The 22382-nt window shown below is 50.3% G+C and overlaps 1 protein-coding gene across 1 annotated transcript; it reads right to left on the reverse strand.

The window, feature by feature from the left end:
* Positions 1-312: 312 nt before the first annotated feature.
* CDA (cytidine deaminase) lies at positions 313-20550 on the reverse strand. Its single transcript, XM_082677177.1, has 4 exons — positions 20342-20550; positions 9443-9554; positions 4269-4326; positions 313-816 (listed from the first exon to the last, which is right to left on the reverse strand). Exons 1-4 carry the CDS (start codon positions 20493-20495, stop codon positions 700-702), a joined length of 441 nt encoding a protein of 146 aa, XP_082533303.1. The 5' UTR covers positions 20496-20550; the 3' UTR covers positions 313-699.
* Positions 20551-22382: the final 1832 nt, after the last annotated feature.

Raw genomic sequence — 22382 nt, forward strand, 5'->3', positions numbered from 1 at the left:
TTTGCTCTGCTGTCTAGACAAACTCACGCCTCCCCCTTTATACTTGGGGGTGACAGCATCCAGTGCCCGGGTCTAACTGAGCCCAGAACGACTCTAGGAACGGCCGTTGGCAGTAAGATCCAGCCCAGCGGCCTCCCATCTGGAGAAGGCAGGGGCAGGAAGCCCAAAAACTCTCCACACCAGCTACACAGGTCCAAGGTGCCTGTTTCCTCTCCCAGAAGAAAGAATCCAGGTCTTTCTATAAAGACGAATCACCCTGCCCCTCCTAAGAGCTACAGCAAGGACTGAGACAACAAAACGTGCTCTCCCGAATCAGTATGTTCTGTAATGTTTATAATTAGAAAAGTCGCTCAGAGCAGGATAGAACCTTAGATAGGATAGAACCAAGCAGGATAGCACAGACTTGGCAGGACGGAAGAGAGGGACGGGGGCGCTCTGAGTCCTAGGGAGGACCAGGAGGGTTGCAAGGAGGGGCTGTAGGCCCAGGCTGGAGGGAAACCCTGTATCACTTCAGTAGAAACCCCAGTGCTTGAGTGTAATTTGGAAAAGTCATCTCTGCCCAGCGCCTGTGGGGTTGGGGACCACTAGGCAGGCGTCCCCAGGTCTGTGAGTACATCTTCATGAAGATCTCTGGGTGGCTGTCCCCTTAAGCACGTGTGGGAACCCAGGGTCTCCCAGGCGGTGGGTGTTCCCCGTCCCTCACTGGATCTTCTGCAGGTCCTCGGGCCCAAAGGAGGCAGGCAGCAGCTCCTGGACTGTCCTGACAACGTACGTGCCATCCGGCTTGGTCATGTAGACAGCCCAGTCAGTGCCAAACTGGAAGAGACAAAGCCAGTGTGAGGGAAGCAGTGTGGCCAAGGGGTGAGGGCTGAGGGCTGACCTGGGTTTGAATCTGGCTCTACCTCTTACTGTCTAACATGCGTCTCTGTACCTCGGTGTTCTCACCTGTAAAATGGGAATGACAATAATCATACCTGGTGCATAGAGGGAGGAGCCCATGAAAGATGGCACGTTAAGCAGTTAGCACAGTGCTTGCACGTTGCTAATGGGCGATCAATGCTCCGTTCTCTGATTAAGGACTCACCCAGGGCTTTACAAGAACAATATCTAACCCCTGGGGCCAGATCCCGTCCTGCTGTGAAAAAGAACAACTAATATCTGCTTCCCTTAGAGCCTCTCCATAAGTCCTGACAGCCAGGAGAGGTGGCATGCCTGCCTCAGTCACACCCGACATGGAACATGCAGGATTTCGCCATCTACCCTTTGAGGGAGGGGGATAGTATCCCCATTTTACTGATGAGGAAACTGAGGTTTTGCAGGGTAACGTCAGGAAAGCAGAGTTTTAGCCCAAATCTCTGTCCCCATCTTCCTCTTACATGCTGGCTGTGTGATGTGGGGCAAATGATTAAACTCTTTGGGTCTCTGTGTGTGTCTTGATCTGTGAAGTGGTTTTAGAGACAAAAGACTTATTAGGCAGGAAGATAGGTGTCCTAGGTGGAGAGTTAAATCAGCTGTGGTGTAATGGAGAGAGTCCTGGAGTTGGAGTCAACAGCCCGAGGCTCTGCCTGGCCAGTGCTGAGTCCTGGAGGTGCCTGCAAGCGGTGTCTGGCGCGTAGTAAATACTCCATCAATGGAAGCCATTCCTACTGATGACCTGTGCTTCCTAGTGACCGCTCAGCTTTGCCGTCTGCTGTTCATGCTTCAGTCTGAATCACCAACTTATTACCAGGCACAATCCGTCTCTGGCTTTTTATTTTATTTTACTTTATTATTATCTTTTTAAAGTTTAATTTTATTTCTTTTTTATACAGCAGGTTCTTATTAGTTATCCATTTTATACATATTAGTGTATACATGTCAGTCCCAATCTCCCAATTCATCCCCCCCACCCCAACCACCCCCGCCACTTTCCCCCCTTGGTGTCCATACGTTTGTTCTCTACATCTGTGTCTCTATTTCTGCCCTGCAAACCGGTTCATCTGTACCATATTTCTAGGTTCCACATATATGCGTTAATATACGATATTTGTTTTTCTCCTTCTGACTTACTTCACTCTATGACAGTCTCTAGATCCATCCGTGTCTCTACAAATGACCCAATTTCTTTCCTTTTTCTGGCTTTTTAAAATTAATGTTTTAAGGAAGGAAATTTTTCTGCTTGGCAGGCTCTGCCTGAGGGTATGGGTGTGAGTTGAGTGGAGGTGAGTTTAAGCACCACCAGGCCCCTGGCCCCCAAGCTTCAGCTCTTATTATTTGCATCTTGGTTTCAGCTTTGCCTCTCCCTCCTTCAGCTTTTCCATTCCCCTTCTCTCATCTGCCAGCATCTAATCTGTTTGGAGAAAACAGCAATGAGCAATTGGACTGAGGCGGGGCCTCGGGAGTCAGGGAGTTGGCATTCTGGTGTGCTTTCCTTATGTGGCCTTGGACACGCCATGGTGCTGGGCAGCCGTTTGTGCCCCTCTAACGGGAGATGAAGTGCCTGTTGTGAATTCAGTGCCTTCGTGGTGGCATTTTTCATCTGGATTTGGGACATGAGTTCTGCTAATTGTGCCTGATTTGCAGTCCTGGCAAGAAGCAGAAGGAGGACGGAGATATTTGCATGTTCGAGAGATGCTTTGAAACCCCCAAGGCACAAAAGCAAAACTGAAGGAAGCCCCACTTCCCCCCATTTCAGACAGTTCCCAGAGCAGAAGCCCCCATGGAACAAGCAGGTCCTATGCTGCAAAGCATCATTATATCTCCACTGGGGCCGAAAATAATTTGTTCCATTTATAGGACCGTAAAGGCAGGGAGGCTTCCGCGGGGCGCGTGGGCTTTGCAGTCAGCCTGAACTGCGGTGAATGCCAGCTCGCCACTGACCGGCTGCATGTCATTTCACTTCTCTGAGAAATGGGGGTAATGACCCACACGTCTCTCCAGGTGGGGGGGGTGGAGATTAAATGAGATGCTGTATTTACAGGGGCCAATGACGTCACATCAGAGCCCAAGGGCGTGGGGATTCTTTAAACTGGTGACTTTAGCCTCTGGGGACTCTGGAGGACACAGGCCCCTTTGCGAGTCCACCAAAGCCACGGACATCCCCCCTCCCCCAATGTACGTTTACACATCAAAGACTTCACTGAGCCCAGATTCAGAAGCCACGGCCAGATCCACCCCTTTGTTTTTAGGATTGAAGAAACTGAAGTCTTCCACCAAGAAGATCTTTGTAAAAAGTACATCAGATCCTTTAAGTTCCCTCTTAAAAACAACCAGTGAATTCCCTTTATTCTTTTCTTCCCCCAACTTTTGTTTCAATGTCATAAAATCATTTTAACCATTTTTAAGTGTATGATTCAGTTCTCTTTATTCTTGGAATAAAACATACCCTCCATTCACAGCCTACTGCGTGATTGGCCCCTGCCCACCCCTCTGACTTCACCTCCTATCACCACGCACCCCAACCCCTGCCCCCGTGTTCTAGCCTCTTTGTCCTTCATACGACTCATCCAACTCACCAAGTATATGGGCGTTAAACTTGCTGCTTCCTCTGCCTGGAAATCTCTAGGCCTTGGTCTGCCTCATCTTTTCTCATTATTTATATCTCTGCTCAAATGCCGTCTTCCAGGAGAGGCCCTTCCTGGCCATCTAAAGCAGGGGGTTGGCAAACTTTTTTCCATAAAGGGCCAGGTAGTCAACAGTTTAGGCCTTGCGGGCCATAAGGTCCATGTTGTAACTCCTCATCTCTCCTGTGGTAGGACCAAAGCAGCCAGAGACAACGTGTGAGTGAGTGGGTGTGCCTGCGTGCCAATAAAACTTTATTTACAATGACAAGCAGCAGTCTGGATTTGCCCCTGGGCTGTAGTTTGCTGCTCTGACACTGACCTAGACTCAGCTGCCCCTTCTGTCACTCTCGACTCCTTTTTTCTGCATTCTTTTCTCGGTAGCCCTCATCCCTCTCAGAAACTCTACTGTTGATTTATTTTGCTCCTTGTTTGTCTGTCTCCTGCACTAGACTATAAAGTCTGTGAGTGCCGGGCCTGGCCTGTCTTTTCACTGCTGTCTCCCCAGAGCAAGGTCAACGCCCAGCACAGAGCAGACACTCAGTAAGTATTTGTTGAATGAAAGAATAATTTCCAGTGATTCACGCAAGCTTGGGAAGGCCTTAGGAATCAGCCAACTCAGCAAACAGGACAGTTGCTGTGTCTCCTCGCTGGCAGCTTGGCTCAGCTCCCAAGGCCTGGGGAAGAGCAGGGAGGCATCCGTTCCAGAAAGAAAGGGAAGCTGCTTACCTCTCTCATGACCTGCCGGCAGGCCCCACATGGGGAGATAAAATCATCTTGCAAGTCACTGCGGAAGCAGAGAATCAAACACAGATCAGTCTCTTCGGAGGCCAGAGGACAATTGCTAAAATTCAGGCCCCAAGTCCTGCCCTCCTCCAGATTAAGTCAAATCCCACCAGGCAGTTCCTGGCTCACAGGTGTGCTGCGTCCTAGAGGCTGAGAAGAAGCACACAGAGCTTTCCGCACTTGCAAGAGGCAAGGCCACAGGCAGGACCATTACTTTCATCAGTGAGTTCAGTAAACGTTTAGTGAGCACTTACTCTCACCAACGCCACAGGGACACAAAGGTTAAGGAGAATTTGTCTCTGGCCTTCAGGAGACTGCTCAGCCCAGTGGGTGACATAGAAAACTAGATGAGTTATCATTTCAAACAAAATGCAGTAAGAATGCATGGTAACTAGGAGACCCTCCCTGACTAGGGAGGGAGAGAGAATATTTTATGGTGGAGGTGGCATTTGGCCCGGTCCTTGGAGGAAGTGTAGAGTCCATACGTCACCATTAGTGAGCACCTGCTCTGCCCCAAGCTCTCTACCAGGCACTCGATAGACATTATTTCATTTAATTCTCAGTATAACCTGAGTGTCAGAATGACCATTTTACCTTCAAGAACATATATTCAGTGAGATGAAGTAACAGAGTGCTACTCTGAAGCTCTGGGGTTTTCTGTGTTGCAGGCAAGGGATGTAGTATGTGCAAAGGCCCTGAGACATATGTGAGTCAATGAGAAAACTGGGTTCCCTGTATCGGAGAAAGTCAGAGAAGAGAAGCCTACAGCCAAGGGGTTGTCTCTGAGAGTGAAGGCAACTGAAGGCAGTCCTCCAGCCCTGAGCAGGACAAAGGATGGTGTTTAAAGAAAGAGTAAACTGTAAGAGCCTCCAAGCCTGATGAAGCACCAGAGGTTAAGCCGGTGGCCACCATCACCCTTGCTCTTCTGAGACCCACAGCTCTGTGGTACCTCTGGACGATTACAGGACTTAAAATTTGGTTCTCGATCAGCTCTTCCTTTTGCTAACTACATGTGACTTTGACCAAGTCATTTTAACCCATGCAAGGGTCATTTCTTTGCCTATAAAATGTGGGGAATAACGCCATCCACTTTGTAGGAATGCTTAGAAGATAAAATGAGATCAGGTGTGCAAAGGCCTTGGTAAGCTTTAGAATGCTATACACACACTGTTATCGCCTCTGCTAATCACTGGCACTCTTCCTTCACATATATAAGCTCTGTCATAATTTTAGTACCTTGTCATATACAGTTTTATTACATACTGTGTGCTTTATGTACTGTTGTATAATTAATTTGCCTTATTGTGTATTAACAATAATTATCATATTGTTTAATAGGTGCCTAGAATGTGCCAGGCATCCTCCGAAGTACTTTATAGTCATTATCACATGTTAATCGACGGACATTTATTTATTGAGCACCTACTATGTGCCAGGCACTGTCAGTGCTGGGGATACAGCAGTGAACAAACCAGGCAAAATTCACTGTTCTCAGGAGCTTTTGACTAGTGAGATGAGCCAGATAACCAACCAACCAATCAACCAACCAGTCAACCATGTATCAAGTGGAGACAGAGACAGATGCTATGCATTGAATAAAGCAGCTGAGGGGAGAGAGAGTGGAGGGGTGCTATTTTATTTAATCCCCATGACAACTCCCTTTTACATGTGGAGGTCCAGTCAAAGGAAGCTTCTGCTCATGGAAAGGTGGGTCCTCTCTGAACACACTCTCAGCTTCAGAGTGATCCCATGGGAACGTGAGAGGGTGGGGACCCCTGCCCAGGATGCACCCTGAGCCAGATGAACCCATCTGGTTTCCAGGTGACTGATGTTGCAGCCAGAGCCTCTCATAAGCTCTTTGGAGGCTGGACTCTGTTATTTTTTATTTCATTGCACACATGTTGGCTCAGAGTTTGCTCTATGATAGGCAAGCATGGGAGGGAGCAACAAAGACCAATCAGAGAATCCCTGACTTCAAGGACCTTGCCGTCTGGAAGGGAGATAAAATCTGTGTGCCAATGTCATAACTACAGGCAGACTGTGGTTAGGGTTACGGGAGAGGTGTTCTAAGTGAAATTCAGCCTCCCTTCCATGGCTGAGAAGGCCCTGTATGATCTGGCCCCTACCAAGCTCACCATTTCCTTTCCCAATCTTGTGACATGCATGCCCAAGGGACAGCCCCTTGGAGAGGGTGACCTGCGTTGGGGTTTTCAAGGTGGGGTATGAACATGCATTCGACTGGAATGTTGGATTTGGTCTCAGGTTCAACCACCAAAAGTCACAAGATGGTACATCCTGGCAGCAGAGCTCTGAGAACTGGGAGACAGCCCAATAATAATGGCTTACACTTACACTGCACTTCTCTGGGCCAGGCACTGTGCTAAGGGCCATATGTATATTAACTCATTTAACCCCTTATAACCTTATAAGACAGGAGCTTTGTAGGTACTCTTACCATCTACGTGTTAAAGGTCATGAAAGGTGAAGTGACCTGCCCAAGGTCACAGAGCTGGTAACCAGGATTTGAACCCAGGATCTGTCTACTCTGCCTTTGGTAGTTCTGCAGCTTGCAGAAGTAATAATGATAATGTTAAAACAATAGTTTTAATTTATTGCACACCCCGAGTCCTCCCAACAGCCCAATGGGTAGGCATCACTCTCCACTTTACAGAAGAGCTGGCCTCAGATTGTTGAAGCAACGTGCCCAAGGTCAGTAGTGGAGAAGGATTTGAAACCAGGTCTCGTTAACCCGGGAGCCTGGCCTCCTAAGCATTACTCAACGTTCCAGCCAAGAGAAAGAATGAAAAGCTTGGGAGAAGCATCCCAGAAGGTCCTGGGTGCACGGGGACCTTTTCTCCTCCCTTTCCCTTTCTCCCTCTCCGCTGCCCTTTGCCTCTTCCACCTTGTGCCGGGTGTTGACAGTTTCCTGTGGTTTGTGCTGACCTTAGTCACACACTGAGGCCAGCTTATCAGACTTGACAGGCTGGAAACCTATCGACTTTGATGATGACAGCTAGGACCCCAGTGGGGCAAGCTTCTCTCTCTGTCAGCAAAATCCCACCCGAGCTGAGCACTTTCCGCTTTACAGATCTCGAGGGGGCTCTCTGAGACGATTCACACTCATCATCGTTAACAAGGGAGCTGGCGCCTCGCATTCACCCTCTAAATCCACACTCTCAAGTTAACAAATCATTAGTGCAGTAATGACCGCTTTTCTGGCTCGGGAATGCTGGCGCAGGCAGAGTACCTGGAGAGGAGCTGTTGGGTGCTGGAAAAATGCGTTTTTTGTGTAAACAAGGACATTTGCTAATCATCACTAACGAAACTCAGTCATGCTTTTTAAGAGTAGATAATGACCAAGAGAAAAAGCCTTTCATCTGGAACATTCTAAACAGAGCAGGGCCACCTTGCCATTATCCTTTTGTTGACTTTTCCCCAGAATATCATTATTTTCTTGGATCAGGTTTGAAATTGAGTTACCCCCACCCTCTTTTTATAAAGTGTAATTCACATCCTGATCTCTGTTCGTCCGCACAAAATGTTCCCAGGGCGGCCTCATCTATTCCTCCCAAAGCCGGAGGGAAGCCAGGACAGACCTTGGTCACAGGGAGAGCTCTTGGAAGCTGGGGCCCTTCTCCAGAAGTGCATCCTTGACTTCCGTTACTCAGGGAAGAAAACCTTCAATAATGTGGACCACCTTGGGGGCCAGAATGAGGCCAAATTTAGGATCTTATAGAAGAAATGGGGGGACTTCCCTGGTGTCACAATGGTTAAGACTCCACTCTCTCAATGCAGGGGGCCTGGGTTCGATCCCTGGTCAGGGAACTAGATCCCACACACATGCCACAACTAAGAGTTCGCACGCTGCAACTAAGGGGCCCGCCTGCCACAACTAAGACCTGGCTCAACCAAATAAAAACGCATAAATAAATAAATATTAAAAAAAAAAAAAAGAAATGGGGGCTGGTTTCTGTCACACAGACGCCATAGGCCTTGCTCTCAGCCCCTACATTTCCGTCAGAAAGGTCCTGCATCTCCACCACAGTGAAGAGATCATTCACACCTAGTCCATGACCCATGCACCCGGATGTCCCTAAAGACCAACAGTTGGTCAGCCTTGCAGTCTCTTTCCGGGTGGATTCAAAACTTCCCAAGTTATTTTCCTTGCACCGTTATCTTGCTACGAGAACTCTCTCTCATAGACAATGCAACAGTACACAGAGAAGCAATTCGTCATTAAATCAGAAGCATAATGGGGTCCAAATTAATCAAAGAGCCCATTCACGTGCTTTGAATCCTGAAGCCACTGAGTCTGGGTCCAGGGCCAGTAAGAACTCAACGAATTCCCTTTGAGGGCACACACGTGGGAGCTTGGATAATTATGCCTGGGGCCTGGAGAGAGAGTTAATAAGTGCTCTTGCTCAGCCAGAACCTGGGCTGGAATCTCATCAGTTTAGACCATAGCCTGGGTTTGCCTGGGTGTCACCCCACCAGCTTGTCCTTTTATCCTGGTTCTTGCACCTAGAGGTGATTGATGCCAAGTGAAGGAGCTGGCACAGTGAAGGACGGATCTCAGTATCAGCTCAAGGAGAGCAGGGAAGAAGGTTTCCTTTCCTGGCACAGCATGGCACAGTGGAACGAGCCCTGGAGTCAGACTCTAGATATGTATCTGTCTCGGCTTCGCCACTAATTCCTAGGAAGGTTGCTCATCATCGCTGGGTCTCAGTTTCTTCAACTGTAAAATGGGTATAGTGGCCAGGCAAGTCTATACCAGGTGATTTTTAGGTCCCTCTAGCTTTGTTTCTATGCTGCCTTTCTATTGTATCTTACAGGGATTCTGTTGTGGTTTGCGCTGTTATTAGAACAAGAGCGCGCCTGCCTTTGTCTTAGAGTTGTCTTGCTTGTTTACCTGCTCTTCAGGCTCACCAAGGGCAGAGTCCATTTCTTATTTGTCTTCTACCCTCAGCACTCAGCCCAGCCCTACAGTGCCCCACACCATAGGAAGCGCAGTATAAACGCATGTTAGACGAATGAATGAATGGATGAATAACTGGTGTGTGGTGGGTGCTGGCTGAATACATGAATGAATATTGCTGTGAGCAGCCTTTCCCACTCACCTGGAGATAGCGATTGCCCTGAACTCTTTGTACCCTTCTGAGATGGCCTTCTGGATGGCGGTTCGTTCAGCACAGACGCCCAGTGGGTAGCAGGCATTTTCTATGTTGCACCCTGAGAAGAGAGGAGAGACCAGTGCTATTTGCAGCAGAGCCACTTCCTGTTGCATGTGTAGAGTAGGAGGCTTACCCCATTCCAGTGCTGGGAGGGACCCGCTACTAGGAACAAGGTGCGGGCAAGGAGAGGGCAACTTGACCAGAAGCGTTGGGAGACTCCGTGACCCACTGGTGCAGTGGTTTTTCCCGAGAACCTCCCACTCTCATCACTTATCTGATGCCTGCATTTCGAAGCACAGCCTGGAAGCAGCGACAGCATCACAGGGCAGATTAACTCAGCCTCATCTCCCCATCAAAGGTCAGGTCAGGGCCAAGGGAGATGCCAAGGCTTAAGAAGATGAGCAGAGCCCCCCACCCTGGGTCTCAGAGACAGAAGCCACAGGGTGGGGTGCGGTGGTGATCCTGATTCAAAGATTGCACCTGAGTAAAAAAATTTTTTTTAAAAAATAATTTTTGGCCATGCAGTGTGGCATGGCATGTGGGATCGTGATTCCCCGACCAGGGATTGAACTTGTGGCCCCTGCAGTGGAAGCGTGGAGTCTTAACCACTGGCCCGACCGCCAGGGAAGTCTCCAAAAGTTTTGGTGTGGATACCAGCTGTCAGAGTTCAACCAGGGTTCTCTGTGAGTTGTATTGCAAAACAAAACTGTCAAAACCAACAAACTAATGAACAAAAGCTCTCAAGCTTTGCAAAAGATGTTTGTGATTGCACAAAGGGATTCCACCCCAGGGGTGTTCTCTGGAGTGTTCCTGGGGGCAATGGGCAAGGGCTGCTCCCAGGTGACAAAGCACTGGCATAGCCAGATTGGCTGACTAACAGACTCCGCATTTTCAGGGAGGTGAGGCCATGAACCAATGGTCACAGGAGCTGGGCTTTCCCCTGACCATCAGGCTGTCATATTCAGTATGTCACTCTTCATAGCTTGCCTTCTCCCTGAGGCAGGATATTCATTGTTCCCCAGTATTCATTTTCTCCTTCTTCCTTTAAGAAATACAAGTGATTCCCATTCCCATATGGCTGATCACATGGCCACGCAGAGACTATATTTCCCAGCCTCCCTTGCAGCAGAGTACGGCCATGTGACTAAGTTTTGGCTAATGGGATGTGGCCCAAAGTGAGGTAGGAAACTTCTGGATCACATCTTTTGTAAAGAGACTGCTTGCCCTTTACTTCCTTTCTTTTCCCCTCCATAGGCTGGGTTGGGGCGGGACGGCTTTGACCACGTGCTTTATATTCACAGGGATGGAGAAGCAACAGCACAGAAGGAACCTGGGACCCTGGCCAACTCCTGGAACAGAGCTGAGTTGCCTACTTGCCCTGGACCAGCTGCCTACTCTGAATCATCATGTGAGAGAAAAAGAGAATTCTGTCAGGTATGAGTCATTGTATTTGGGGATATTTATTTTTATTTATTTATTTATGGCTGTGTTGGCTCTTCGTTTCTGTGTGAGGGCTTTCTCTAGTTGCAGCAAGCGGGGGCCACTCATCGCGGTGCGCGGGCCTCTCACTATCACGGCCTCTCTTGTTGCGGAGCACAGGCTCCAGACGCACAGGCTCAGTAATTGTGGCTCACGGGGCTAGTTGCTCCGCGGCATGTGGGATCTTCCCAGACCAGGGCTCGAACCTGTGTCCCCTGCATTGGCAGGCAGATTCTCAACCACTGCACCACTGGGGAAGCCCTTGGGATATTTTTGTTACAGTAATTTAACCTGTATCTAACCAAAACAGAAATTTGTGCTAAAAATAAGATGTACCTTTGACCAAAAAAAAAAAAAAAGAAAAATCAAAAATATGTGGTCTTGACTTAGCAGTTGGGCAATAATGTGAAAGAAAATACAGATGTGGCAAGATGGAAAGCTGATGGCCCTTGCTACTCTGCGGCAGGTTATTTGGTAAAACCCCACCCTGCAATAACCTGGAAGGCAAACCATGGTACACACTTTTCTACCTAGGACTTTTCTACCTAGCAATGTGAATCAGCCCTGTGGCAAAGATCTGATTCAGGCTGTCATTTCCACCCAGTCATTGTTTCAGGTGCCTCAAGGTAGCCACCATTAAAATGAGGCAGCAGGGCTGGGCTGGGCAGGGAAGCCAGTTAGTAAAAAAGGGAGTTGGTGGGCTTAAGAACTATTGCACAGAAAGGATTCTTCGGGTGTGCTACTCCTGTATGAAAGTGGAAGCAAACAGACCAGAAGGTTTCTAAGTTTTCGATAGATTTGGAAAGCCAGAGAAACCAAAAGTCTGGCCTACAAAAGCCTGTGATTGTTCAATTCCTAAAGAAATTTGGGGCCCCCAAGACTCCACCATCAGCAGTAAGCTGAGAGAGCTGTGTGCCCCCAAGGAGAGCATTCTCTCTGACACCCACTTCAGAGGTAAGGCTGAGGAGGATAATGGTGGAGGAAGAAGCTCCCAGAGGGCAAAGCCAGGGGCCCCAGTGGGCCGTGGACAAGGGGGTCACCCCCAGGGCAGAAAGGGGAGGCAAGGTGTACCCCGGGGCAGGGAGTTTTCACACTTCTTGCCCAGCAGGTCTGATAACTGCACGGACTGGTGGCCAACAGGTGTTCTGTTTTCCTAATGGGAGATTGGATGACTGTTAGCCTTTCCTGCTCCACATCGTGTATGGCCAGAGTGGGTGTGAAGTGGGGGGCAGATGATTATATTTTAGTTTTCAGGTCACTGGATTAGCAAGGCCACACCCAACCTGAGAAGGTGGGCTGTGCACCACCAAGGGATCCTGCTTTTAGAGCGGGATGCAGTGACTGGGTGGACTTTGGGTTGTCACCCTCAGAAAGTTTATAAGTGGGTCCTACGTGTGGGAAGAACGATGTACGGATACTTACAGGCCACAGGGGGTCTTGTGGCAAAGACTAGTCGTTCCCAGTGTTCACACTCTCAATAGAATCCATTGGAGTTTAGTTGGGCACATGCCTACCCAGCTGGAGACCATGTTTCCCAGGCCCCCCTAGAAGCTTGGGGTAGTCCTATAGGGTTAGCCAATGGGATGTGAGTGGAAGTGTTGGGTGAAACCTGACGCACACTGGGCCAATCAGAGTTGAGCACCTGACCCACACTAGGCCAATCAGAGTTCTCCTGTGTGAGGGACCATCAGTCCCTCTCTAACACCAGGAGCTGGGCCTGGGCCCAGCTAGTTTCCCTTCTTTATGGAGAACACCAACAGGAGGCAATGAAATGGACACTCAGATGAGAGATGGTGGGAAAAGAGTCCGGCCTCCTGATGCCAGCTGCCCTTGAAGCCCAGAAACACTCCAGCTCTGCCACCATTTAGTTATAGGAACCAATGCACCCTCCTTTTGCCTAAAATAGTTTAAAAAATAGTAATCCTATCATTTGCAACCCTGCAGAAATCAGTTAATACAGTTGGGATACAGGACAGGGAGCCATCAGGGAGCTGCAGCCATGGAAGGAGTGGTTGATATTCATCGACTGCCTACTTTGGCAAAGCATTTGTTCATATTCACATGTGAGTTACTGTAGCCTGGGTACGTGGCCCCTAAATGCTCAGGCTCTCTGCTAGGTCAGTGAAAGTTAAATGAATAAATGAATGAGTCTTTCTTGCTCCCTACCTAGTCTCCCCAGACTGGTTCCTGATGCCTGCTGGAAATGGCTTCCTTTAAACATACCCTTGCCTGCTCAGACCTGCCTGCCCCTCCCACCTTTGCCGACCTGTGACCTTGCTGCATTTGACTTCTGCCTCTCCCAGAAGCAGAAGAGCTGCTCCCCGCTCCACTTCCCGTCTAGCAACCCTCCCACCCCTGCCTCATCCCTGCCTCAGGGACACTTTTCCCATTAGACGTGACTCACATAAATCTTGGGTTTTGCTGATGTGATGTTAAAGCAAATGGCCGGACTGCAAAGGGCCCGGCCTCTCAGGATGATTGCCTGTGTCTGCTTTGGAAGTTCACAATGACCTCATGTAGAGAACTCTTCCTTCACTGTGTGTAAAAACTTCAACGGGCCACTTAAGGAGAGGGAGAGTTTGTTCTAGAAGGGAGTGCCCTCACATACCCTACTGTTCAAATAGACTTTTGTGGAAAGATCCGGTAGGTTTTGTTCTGCCCTGGGACCCTTTGCCCTCCTGGCTCTGAGAATTTGGGAGAGGGACTGAACCGCCTTGAGGCTCAGTGCGCTCATTTGTAAAAAGAAGATGACAGCACCTTCCTCGCAGGCCTCCAATGAGAATGAGTTGAGATCGCGCGTGTAAAGCAATGAGCACAAAGCCTGGCACAGAGTAAGTGTTCAGCAGCTGGAGCTGCTGGTTGTTTTTTTTTTTTTTTTTTTACGGTGTGCGGGCCTCTCACTGTTGTGGCCTCTCCCGGTGCGGAGCACAGGCTCCGGACACGCAGGCTCAGTGGCCATGGCTCACGGGCCCAGCCGCTCTGCGGCATGTGGGATCTTCCCGGACCGGGGCACGAACCCGTGTCCCCTGCATCGGCAGGCGGATTCTCAACCACTGCGCCACCAGGGAAGCCCTGGAGCTGCTGTTCTTAATTGCATGAAAGTCAAGGCTTTGGTGGTGGAAGGCCTGTATGACTGAGCTTCTGTTCCTTCCAGACAAGGTGTCACAGTGGCCCTGTCTCTGTTCTTCAGGCAACTTTGAAATTCTTTCCATGACTACAAGGCCCTCGTACTCTGGTGCCAACCTGCCTACCTCCTGGACCTCAATTCCTTTTGCTATCCAGCTGTTCCCCAAGTATATACCTGCCACAGGGCCTTTGCACCAGCTGTTCTAACTGCCTGGAACTCTCCTCCCCCTATAAGCACATGGCTCACTCTACCCAGGTCTCTGCTCAAACGTCATCTCCTTGGAGAAGCCTTCCCTGATCACTCTATCTAAAATTGTTTCCTCCCCCCTCACCTCCCACCCTCTTAATCCATTTATCCTGTTTTAACACTTCACACTTTCCTGAAATGAATGTCTTTAATATCTAATTCCCCCACTATCCCCCAAGTAAAAATTCCTGAGGGCAGGGACTTTGTCTATATTGTACATTGCTGTATGCCCAGGGCCTGGAACAGCCAGTGTGCCCAGGGCCTAAAACAGTGAGGCCAGCGAGGCTCTCAGTTACTTATTATCGAAAGAGTGGAATTTCCCTCTTTAGTGCTAAATCTCTGAGATGCAAAGGAATAACTGTATGTGGGGCCTCTAGCAAGTTCAAGTGTAATTTCCAAGTCTCGCTTCTAAAAAAACAGAAAAAAAGAGGAGGAGGAAGGGAGGAAGGAAACCCATAAACTGTTGATCCTGAAAGGCCAGACAATTTTGTTTTGCTTCCCTAAAGCTCAGGGCACAAAACGTCATCTATACAGGCAAACCAACTCCATTCCCTGCGTTCCCTTCACTGACTCTGAAACACACAGGAGAGACGGGCTGGGACGGCACCAAGTTAGAAATCCATAATTATAAGATTGGACCAGAAATAATACTATGATGATAGTGCTGTTATTACTCATTGCTTTGTTTTAGTCTTTTCTTTCATTGCTCTCCTTTTATCTGCCAGGCACTCATGGAACACTTCATCTGCATTCTGTTGTTAACCTTTTTAACAACTCTGCAAGGCAGATCCTATTCTAACCCCATTTTACAGAGCGTAAATCTGAGGTGGGGGTCAGGGAGTCAACTCACATCCTGACATGACAGATACAAAGAAGTGTCTTTCTCTGTGGCATTTCAGTGAGGCCATGTTCTGAGCAGGTTTGTTGCTTAAGGCAGGGCTGGAGTCAGATGTCATCGAGACATCAGCCAGGGAAGAGATTCACAAGGAGGTGACTGGGACTCAGTCCCCCAGAGAAGAGAGCACTGCCGGAGAGCACGTCCCCCTCTCTGCGTCTGCTCTGCCTTCCGAGGGATCTTAAGATTCGAGCGGGGGTTCATCACACTCAAGCAAGTGGGCCTCGGCACCTTCTGGAGGGCTTCTTAAAGATTTCTCAGCTCCACCCCTGGAGCTCCTGCTTTAGTGGTTCTGGGTTGGAGCCTGTTAACTAGCACTTCTAACAAGTTCCCAGGAGGTGCTGAGGCTGTGGGTCTGGGACCACACGTGGGAATCACTGGACTAGAGAACTGTCACGTTCGCGTTCTTGAAGAAATACTCCACTCTCTCCATGTTCCTGCCTCTGCTGCAAGCGCAACGCACAGTTTCACGAATGGATCCTATTCCAACTCAGCTATAGAGACGAGGGATTTTAGTGAAGCTCATCTTTGTAATAAGCTGCTTTCGAGTGACAGTGCAGAGGACCAGTGGACGAAGCTGGGGTGGGAGGCACAGCGGGAGCGAGGCGTGGAGGGTGGGCAGGGCTGTAAGGAGAGGAAGCTGGTTAGGGAAGCCTGCTTTGACTCACCTAGAAGTGCTATGGGTGGGTCTGGGAGCCTGCGTTGGGTTGAACGCTGTGGAGTGGGGCCATATAGAGCTCCAAAGGGTGGTCCTAGGGGAGAAAGGGAGCCCAGGGAGGGAATCAGGGGCTGGTCGGGGGAAGACAGATGAAGGATTAGGTTTAAAGGTTGAGCCAAGAAGAGCTGAATTCAGCAATTAACGAGGATGTCCTTAAACGTTTTTTTTTGGTTTGTTTTTTAACATGGTTTTTTCCTCGCAAATTAATTACACGTGATCCAGAAAAGTGCTCTCCCTACCTCCCCGCCAAATGGCAATGAAACATACGGAGTGCTGCAAACCCTCTGCGGAAAGGGAGAGACAGACCACCACCCCAAGAGCACGAGCTGAAGGAGAGAAACTCCCCCATCCCTTGGGTGATGCCCGCAGGGTGGTCCTCCATGAGTCTCCTCCACGCCCTCCCACCCGGCAATCCACCATCTCTGGCTGGGGGCCCCGGGCTGACTTCGTCCCCCCAGCCCCCTTGTGTCCCATCTTAACTCTTCTCTCTGTGTCCTCACTGCCCCGTCCCCCAGCATCTCTTTCTTCTCCGGTGAGCTCCTCCTCTCTCTTTCGCTCTCCCCACAGCAGTGACAGAAGGTAATTGTTGTAGTTATTAACTACCATCCTGGTGGCCCAGCTGCGAGGGGCACAAGGCCCTGGCCGGGGTCAGGGGTAATAGAAGAAATAAGATCATCATTATGAGATTGTGACAGCAAAGCTCTCAGACTTGCTTTTGAATTGGACAGAACACCAGCTGCCTCTGAGGGTGCAAACTCCACGGAGGCTGGTCTTTTGTTCAGCTGGAGACAGTTACAGAACTGGGCAGACTTGGCCCGCTACGAGTTGTAAACTCAGTGTCTGAGTTCAGCTGTGCCCTCTCTGCCTCCTAATCATCTCTAATTCACCCCCTGATGCCCTATCAGGTTTCCTCTGGTTGTTCAAGGTCCCTCCTCTCCAAGCCCTGCCTCACCGCCATCTACCCTCCCTTTCCTTCTAAGTGAGGAGATCCAGGGATTCTGGTAAATGCCCTCCATCTGTCCCCCCTCCTCAGCACAGCTCTCTCTGCCCCCTTCTGTGTATCCACATATCCTCACGCAGCGAGGGGCAGCAGGAAAAGCAAGGAATTTGGAAGCAGATAAATCTGACCCTCAGTTACCTCATTCATAAAATGTGCGTTTGGCTCTTGGTTTGGTCTGCTTGGCACCTCCGCAGTCCTTCTTGTGGTAATAGACCCACCCACCCTGCACTGAGAAGGAATATGTGTGTGAATCAGCTGGCCCCATCACGCGACCCCATCACGACAACCGTGATTGGCCCAGGGATGTGCATGTGATTGGAGATGGACCAATCAGAGCCCTTCCCTGGAATTTTTCCATCTCGAGCTAGTGGGGAAGAGTTCTTTCCTCTTTGCTTTTTAAGACTGTAAGAATGTAAACTAGGGATGCCTGCACTCATGTTCCCTGATGCCTGGAGAAAGCCCACCTTTAGGATAAGAGAAAGAAATCAGCATCCAGAAGGCTAAAGAAGAGCATGGTGGCATTAGAGTTCCTGGATCCAGCTGTCCCTGAGGCAAGATCTACCCTTGCCCATTGTGGTTCTGGTTGGTTTCTGGCATTGGCAACTCAAAGTGCTCTGACTAAGGCATGTGACACTCATTGTCTCCTGTCATGTGGTGGCTGTGAGATTACAAAAGATCTTTCATAGAAGTGCTTAGAGAATGCTTAATCCATTGCAGTTATTAATATGGCTGTGGGTCCCTGCCCACCATGCCCCCAGCACAATCCTGCTCTGTCTCATCCTTTCCCTGGTCTCTGTGGCTGGAAATCCTAGAACCATGTTCCTTTCCTTTATTCTAATACTGCCCACCCTAGACCCAGTCCATTAGTCCTGTATAATCCCTCTCAGATCTTTCCTTCTTCTTCGTCCCGTCTGCCGCTGTCCTAGGCCAAACCACTCATTCACGCATTCAACGAACCTTAACTATAGGCCGGGCAACATGTTGTCAGTGAGTAAGACAGACACTGTCCCCCTGACGCTCTTTCCTCTGTCCCAGTCTTCCTCGAGTACCTGCCAGCCTCATTGTCCTCAAACCCCACTTTCCTGTGACTCTTCTCGGCTCCCTACTTGCTACCTCATCAAATCTCAGTGTCTCTACCCGGTCTTCAGAAGTGCTCCGCAATCTGCCTGCAAATCATCACCACCCCCCCATTAACAGTAGAAGCAGCCGCCATTTGTGATATTCTTATTTGGGTCCAGAAACTGTGCTATAAGCACTTTAGCTCCTTTAAAGGCATTAGCTCGTTTAAAGCCTCACGACCGGGGGTGAAATTCAACATCTTTAATGACTAATGCAGCCCAGGCACCAACAATCAGGGAGGACCGCCAGGCCAGAAGCACCAGCTTTGTCCACAGCCGTCCTGAAAGGCCGGTGTTGTGATCTTCGGTTTACAGATGTGCAAGCTGAGACTCAGGAGGGTGAAGGGTCACACAGCTGAGAAACAGCAATGCCAGGATGCAAACCCAGGAGGCTTTAACTCCTCCAGGGCCTGTACCCCATCCCATAAGAACTCCATAAGTGCCCACCGCATAACCCTTTTCCCGGTGACATCAGGTCCTTCCCTGCCCTTTACATAGGCCACACCTCTGCTCACTTCATCCATTCTCTCCTACAATCATTGGTTGAGACTCCCACTTTGAGCCATGGCCTGTGCAAGAGGAGGGGACCTCCGTGGGGGGCAGGGACTGTCATTTCTGCTCACAGTGGTATCTCCAGCACCTGGTACATCACCTAGTAATTGGTGCTCGGCAAATATTTGTTGAATAAATAAATCAATGCAAGGATGGGGAGGGCCCCTCTCTGTACACCATCGGAGGGGACATGGAAGCGCTGGAAGGAATCAATGGCTGATTGAGTGTTCAAGGCCCTGAGACATGGGGTTGGGGTGGATTGCAACGTTGTTTGAGGTGGTGGTTAATGTTTAATGCTCATCTGAGCCCCCGGGCCAGGACTGAATTTCCACATGACACTCAGAGATTCTTTGTTCCCCACAGGAAAGCAAACTTGGGAGTCAGGGGAGCTCTGGGTTCCCATCTCAGCTTGTGATCTTGGGCATTTAACCTCTCTGAGCCTCAGTTTCCTTCTCTGCAAAGGGCCGATATAATAACTGCCTTGAAAGACTGGAAAGGTTAGATGGATAACGTTGAGTCATGGTCCTTTCACAGGGTAGCACACGCTCAAGGTGCTGAAAGATGTTTAAGACCCAGGTGACTCGTGAAACCAGAAAGAACCACAAAAGACAAGAGATAAGATGAACATCAAGGGACCACTATAGAGGGGGAGGTGTGGCTCCCAGCCAGACTCGCAGCTGAGCAGCGGTGGAGGCAGGGGCTCACACCTGGCCCGGGAATGCTGGGGGTGTGGGTGTGGGTGGGGTTACCAAATTGCTGCGCAGGCGGAAGGGGGATTCCTGGCAGCAGGGCTGGGGCTTCCCATCTATCACTCTGGGCCAATTCTCATCTGCCCTGGGGGCAGGGCGATGGTGGGAATGGGAGGGGGGAGGGGCATGGCTTCCCGGCCACCTCCACGCCCCGTTCCCCACTGTCCTAAAAGAGGATGTCCCTAAGCTTAGCAAAAACAAGTCTGAATTTCTGTTCAAGTGAGCTTTTCTATAAAAACAACAAACCAAAGAAAAGGAGCTTAGGAACAGATTAGTGCCAACTCAGATTCCTGTCCCTCCCTCCCCAGGCTGGCACTCAGGGCTGGTTACCCAAACTCTGACTGCCTTCTTTCCCTTAAGACCCTCTGTAAGGCCCACACCCCACTAAGGAGTAACCCCTGGATTCCTCGATTTCACCCCCAGCCATCCCCCTGGATGGTAGGTGACAGGAAGAAAGCAGGGCTTGAGGGACCCTAGCACTGGTCACAGCAACCCGTGTGACCTTGAGCAAGTCATGTCACCTCCGGACCTCGGTTTCTTCATTGAAAAAATGGGCATAACACCTGGCTCAGCGCGTGGGCGGTGACGACTTGCCTGTAGCAGTGGAAGCCTTTGTAGGGTGCCAGACGTAGAGGAGGGCTCAGAAGGTGTTAACCTTCTCCCTCCCAGCTCAGGGACTGCAGATGCTCTGCGTTTATGGCATCCCTTTCTTACTTCCCCTTCCCACTTCCTTCCCCATCTCTCCTCAGCTTCCCAGTCCTCCAAGAACGGAAAGCCACTGGATTTGAGCCGAATATTCATCCTCACTGTCTGGGACAGAAAGCAGGGCAGGTGGCAGAGTTACAGGAGCGGCCCAGGGAAGAGGGGAGAGAGTGCCCCTCCTTCCGCCCTTCCTTCTTGTCCTCCTCTGGCCTCCCACCCAGGCTGCCACGAAGGGGGACCCCCAAGGCACCGCCCTTACCGGAGAAGATCCTCCCGTCCCCGGTGAGGAGGGCGGCCCCCACGGGGAAGCGACTGTAGGGGCAGTAGGCGGACTTCTTGGCCTCCCGGCAGGAGAGCAGCAGCCGCTGGACGTGCTCGGGCTCCAGGGCGGGGCTGGGACTCTTCTGGGCCATGTCGGTCCCCTGGGGACCCGCGGAGGAGTGGAAGGGGAACTCCCAGCCAGTGTGGGCTGGGCCCCACCGCGACAGCAGCTCCTCCCCCGGGGTGTGTCCCTGCCTAGAGTCTCCCAGGTGCGTGCCTCTGGGGATGCTGGGCGGGGCCAGGTGAGGGAGAGGAGCCCCCTTGGTTTGGGGACAGAGGGTGTGGTGTGTGTCCCAGTGTGGAAGGATGCCACTGTGTCCACGTGTGCTTCACACTCTCCCTTGGGGACCACTCCCACTGCTGACAGACTGATGGGTGAGAGGGTCAGGGGATGGGTGCTACTGTGATCTCAGCTGGAGGGAACCTCTGAGATCATCTACTCAGGACGCCTCATTTTTGTTGTTGTTGCTGGCAAAATAGACATTGGGCTGCTGGTAAAAGAAATGAGTTTGCATCCTGGCTCCACTACTTCCCATATGTACAACTGTTGGCAGGTGACGTGCCTTTCTGAGGCAGTTTCCTCATCAGTACAGTGGGGATAGTGACCATCTCTGTCCTGCATTCTAGGATTACAGAACAACTCGAGCTTTGGAGTTTAGTAGACCCTAGTTTGAATTCCAGTTCTGCCATTTATTAGCTGTATGACTTTGGGAAGTTAATACCACCTCTCTAAGCCTCAGTTTTCTCATCTGTAAAATGGGTGCACTAACAGTATCATGTAGCATTTGTAATGAGGATTGAATGAGATACAATTTGTTACCGTGAGCATGGTTGGAGGATCCCATGACGTCATGATGTAAGCATCCTTTGTGACTCCATGCAAATGGGGTTTTTGTCATTAAGTGACCTGGCCAAGATTACATAGGAAGGGCAGAATACCAGTTAGGGCATCCAGAGGCATCCAAATGTCCCCAGACCCGCAGCAAACAGGAGTGAATCTGCAGCTTCTCTTAGGGCTTAAATGGGTGGTGTGGGGAAAGGGAAAGGGAGGGGAGGTGGGGAATGCAGCAGCAGGTCCATGCCCTGCACGCTGGCATCTCTGGGTTCTGCAGTGTAGCATCTTTGTGTCCTGAGCCTGGAGCTCTCAGCCACGTGGAGACACAGGCAAACACCCAGCTGTAGAGTCTCCCCTTCGCCTTCCCTCCCTTCCCTCCTTCAGATTCCCCACACCTCCTTTCCACACATTTGGCCCTCAGAGAAGCAGCTGGTTCCCTCCCCCTCTGTCGCACTCTCCTCCTGGATTTATACCTTCGGCATCTAGAGCAGTTTCCGGGATCTGAGGCAGGGCTGGTGGAGGAAGCAGCGAGAAGGCTCTCCTGCCTCTTCTATCCCTGTACAGCACAGGCACCCCAAAGGCCCTTCCCCCAAGGCTCGAGGAAAGAAAGCAAAGGATGTCCTGGGACCATGTGCACCCACTTGACATGGGAATAATTCTAAAGCTTTTGGTGGCCAAGTAGCATCACAATTGGGAAAAGACTTACGGTGCCCTGCTGGCCTGCCAGGCCTGTTAAGAGGCCTCACTAAGCAACCCTGCATCTGTTCCCTGCCCTGTCTTGACTCACCCCAGCTCAGCTCAGCCCAGCCCTGCCCAGGCCAGGGGCTGGACTCCTTGGCTCCACGGTACCAAGAGGACATGGACGACCTCCAGGCTACTGATGGCCCTTGGTGCCTTCAAAGCTCTTTACCTACCCATGCCATAAAGGGGGACAGTGACCATTACAAACCCAGCTGTGTGGAGCCTGAGAGCCAGCAGCAGCTCTAGAATTCCTTATAGAGGGGGCTTGGGGTGGTCATCTGGATAGAAGGAGAGAGTAGGCCTGGAAACTTGGTTAGAGCTAAGTTATAGATCAACTATAGATAAATATGTATATAAAAACATTTTTTTTTGGCTTGCAGGATCTTAGTTTCCCAACCAGGGA

The sequence above is a fragment of the Grampus griseus genome (genome assembly GCF_964374135.1).
Source record: "Grampus griseus genome assembly, chromosome: 1".
Classification (NCBI taxonomy): Eukaryota; Metazoa; Chordata; class Mammalia; order Artiodactyla; family Delphinidae; genus Grampus; species Grampus griseus.

Bases quoted from the DNA above. Each gene is read 5' to 3' on its own strand.
- CDA (XM_082677177.1), bottom strand. From the start codon at position 20,495: ATGGCCCAGAAGAGTCCCAGCCCCGCCCTGGAGCCCGAGCACGTCCAG. The intron at 4,327-9,442 runs GTGAGTGGGAAA...CTGCTTCCGCAG, and splicing joins AGGGCAATCGCTATCTCCAG to TGACTTGCAAGATGATTTTA. The intron at 817-4,268 runs GTAAGCAGCTTC...TGTCTCTTCCAG, and splicing joins GCCGGCAGGTCATGAGAGAG to TTTGGCACTGACTGGGCTGT.